At 36.2% G+C, this 3662-nt stretch overlaps 1 protein-coding gene across 2 annotated transcripts; it reads left to right on the top strand.

The window, feature by feature from the left end:
• Positions 1 to 744: 744 nt before the first annotated feature.
• On the top strand, positions 745 to 3181 carry LOC129221111 (ecto-NOX disulfide-thiol exchanger 2-like). Of its 2 annotated transcripts, none has more exons than XM_054855556.1 (2): positions 745 to 877; positions 951 to 3181. In XM_054855556.1, exon 2 carries the CDS (start codon positions 1009 to 1011, stop codon positions 3145 to 3147), a length of 2139 nt encoding a protein of 712 aa, XP_054711531.1. In that variant the 5' UTR covers positions 745 to 877; positions 951 to 1008; the 3' UTR covers positions 3148 to 3181. The 2 variants fall into 2 exon arrangements, with proteins under 2 accessions (XP_054711531.1, XP_054711532.1); XM_054855557.1 differs by having other exon boundaries at positions 803 to 877; positions 958 to 3181.
• Positions 3182 to 3662: the final 481 nt, after the last annotated feature.

The raw sequence follows: 3662 nt of genomic DNA, 5'->3' as shown, positions 1-3662 counted from the left end.
TAATTAAAAATAAATAATCATAAAATGTTTTTTTTTTAAATAAATGTATTTAAAAAAAAGAGCAAAAAATACGAAAGGAAAAAGGGTCGAGAAATTTTTTTTAGGGGAGGGGGTGATTTTTGTTAGTAAGCTTGGGGGGGGGGGACACCCCTGGATTTCATATGTTTAAAGAAAACTGCTTTCAGAAAGTTAGGTTTTAGCATCTAATGAAACAAAAAAAACGTATTAAAAGTAAAAAAATACATTTGGCAAAAAAAAAATGTTATCTGGTAAATGCACCGAGAAGAGTAAAAGAAGTTTTTAACGAAAATTTACGAAAACCAAGGACATTCTTTGTGCTTGAAATTATTACTTTAATTCTCTGACCGGAATTTATCTCATTTTCGATGCTGGTTTTCCTCGCGCTTAGTGACTCAAAGGATAATATTTTTCATTTCCAGGTGTTAAGGGAGAGTATCCTGGGTTGCCTTAGATGCTTCAAAGTTAAAAATTTGAAAAAGTATGCATATTATAGCAAGATATCTAATAAGTTTAACAGTCCAAAACACATTGCGTTTGCCTGTCACAGAGCTTTGTTGGCCTCGCTATAGGCGCCATCTAGAGGCGAAATTCCCTGCCCCTGTCCCTCGCTTTCGAAGGGAAAATAACAGGCTCTTTAAGCAACAGCACAGATTCTCGTAGGCTACGGTAGTAGGAAAAAAGAAATCTTCGTAGGTGGCCTGGCTGCATTGAGCTGCCTGGCTGTCGCTTACTGCTTTCATCTCAACTTCTCAATCATTACAGAGTTTTTATGATTGAAAAACTCATTAGTTGCTATTTTCGTTTTGTTGACGTAAGACAAGCAATTTGTTTGTTTTGGCATAACGCTCTAATCAAAGTAATTTTCTTTCTGAATTTACTTATCATTAAAAGTTTTAAAAATGAATAAACGATGAATTAATTTGTTGTAGTCTCCAGGTTGGCGCCAGCATTGTCGCCATCTTTGTTTTACGTGGTTTTACCCTTATTATGGAAGGAAATAATAACGGTACTGACTCTAAGGAAAGTCTCTGTGGATCATATCCTGGTAATACGTTACCTCGAGAAAGCTCAACTTCTGACAGTACATGTAGCCAATGGAATGATGGACAACGAGAGCAGAGAAATGGTAAGAAATTTGATCGTGATCGTAGTCGGCATCGCAAATTTAATAGAAGTCGACCATACCACGGAAAAAATTTAGATAATCCCCATGATGACAGTGTTGAAACTAGTAGTAGAGAAGAACCTCAACAGGTACAACAACCTTTGCAGCAGGAAACGTCTCAGTCATTGCCTGCTTCTCAGCAGCCAACTTCTACGCCCGTTTATCCAGCTTATGGGTATAATCAAGGCGATCACACATATCTAGACGGTAACAGGAGAGCACTTTCCATGATGCCTGCCTATAATTATTATCCAGCTCCTTGGGGTATGAATCCCATGGACATGTCTCTCAATTCAGTTGCAGCTGCTTTACCTGTTACATCTGGTATAGAAATGGGTCCTAGTACTAGCTCAGGTATGAATCCTTATGCTTATATGGGCATGTCTGGGGATGGCAGTATGTATGGTATGATGGGTATGGGCAATTATTGCCAATATGGCATAGGTGGAGCAGAAACAGGTATCATTTTTCCTCCAAAAGAAATAATCACTCTCACGAAAAGTGTTATGTATCCGCCTGAGCCCAAGGACAAACCCCCAACCATACGAGATAGACCTCTTGGATGCAGAACAATTTTTGTTGGTGGGTTACCGGAAAAAACTACTGAAGAAATTATTAGGGAAATTTTTGAGCGTTGTGGAGAAATATCAGTTATTCGTATGAGTAAGAAAAATTTCTGTCACATAAGGTTTACTGAAGAATGCCATGTTGATAATGCTATTTATTTGTCTGGTTACAAACTTAAAATTGAAAACAAGGATGATGCAGCATATTGTAACAGAGTACATGTCGATTTTTCTAATGCTAGGGATGACCAATATGAATATGAATGTCGACAAAGAAAAGCACAAAGAGAGGCTCGTCATAAAGAGCAAATGGTTCCAACCCCACCACCAGTTGTACAATATTCAGATCATGAAGCAACAATATTGGGGGAAAAATTACGTGGTGAAGATACATTTCAAGAAGCGGTTAGTATCTTAATAACATGGTTAGAAAGAGGAGAATGTAGTAAGAGGAATGCTGGATACTTTTATTCAATGATCCAAAGTACAAACAGTCATATACGTAGATTAATGAATGAAAAGCTTAAGTATGAAGACGAGTTGAACAAAGCGAAAATAATGTCAAAACAGCAAATGCAGGGTATTTTATTACAATTTAATGAAATTGGTAAAGTTTTCTCTGCTGCAAGTTTACAGAAAGTTTGGGATCACTTTACAAAAGCTCAACGAAAAAATATTGAGATGTGGAAAAAACAAACAGAAAAGATTAAGAATGCCCATTTGGAAGAAGTTTTAAATGATCGTATTGAAGACGAAATGGATGTCAGCGATGATGATTCTCCTAATCAGCTACCAGGAAAAGGAAAAAGTGATGAACTAGAATTGCAAGAAGAACTAAGCAAGCTAAAAGAAGAATGTGATTCATTGAAATGTCAACTGGAAGCTTCCCAAAATGAATTAATGGTAGTACGTTCAGAAATTGATCAAAAACGTGACAATGCTGATCATCAAGTTCAATCTTTGAAACAAGCTCTTCAAGGATTACAACATGAGATTCTGTCACTGAATCAAAAACGTGTAAAGGATGAAGCAGAACTGAAAGAGTTGAGGAGTCTGAAATCATTATTACGAGAGGAAGGAAAAGAAGATTCAAAAGTTGAGCATGATCGTGATACTGAACAGAGAGATTCGTTTAATTTTGTCGCTTCATCGGTTACCCTGAGCATCACTGAGCATGAAGCTCGCTTAATTGGCCTGATTTCTACTTTTTTAAATGTTCACCCATTTGGTGCTAGCATTGATTATATTTGTTCCTACTTGCATCAGATTGATTGCACTGTTAGAGCTAGAGATGTTGAAAGTTTAATGAAGCGTTTTCCATTGGTTTTCAAAGAAGAGTCCACTGGCATTGGTGCTAGTTTAGAAAAGAAGTGGACATTTTCAGGATTCAAGTAAAGAGTCTTTCTCTCCTTTTTAATTTTTTAAAAATTTCTTTGGCATTTTCCTTCATTTCCATCCTTGTGAAGCCTTAACCTTTTGGACAATTAAGTATGAGTCATGTGCTGTGTTTAACTGAACTTTATGAGATTGAAGAATGGAGACAATTATGAAGATCACTTTTTCTTAGGTAAGAATGAAGTTTAAGTGCATTGCCCTGTTATTTTGATTGAATGGTGAGTTTTTATTGCTAATGAAAGTTATTTTGAATTTGAAGAAGGGTGAGAAACAACTGAAGGAGTTGAGGAGTCTAAAATCGTTACTACAAGAAGAAGGAAAAGAAGATTCAGAAGTTGAATATGATTGTGATACTGAATAGATAGATTCCTTTAATTTTGTCACTTCAGTCTGTGTTTCATCAGTTTCCCTAAGCAACATTGAGAATGAAGCTCGCTTAATTGGCCTAATTTCTATTTTTTTAAATGTTCACTCATTTAGTGCTAGCAGCATTGATTATATTTGTTCCTACTTGC

This window comes from Uloborus diversus, chromosome 4 (genome assembly GCF_026930045.1).
Source record: "Uloborus diversus isolate 005 chromosome 4, Udiv.v.3.1, whole genome shotgun sequence".
In the NCBI taxonomy this organism is placed as follows: domain Eukaryota; kingdom Metazoa; phylum Arthropoda; class Arachnida; order Araneae; family Uloboridae; genus Uloborus; species Uloborus diversus.
This window is presented reverse-complemented; position numbering and strand designations above follow the sequence as displayed.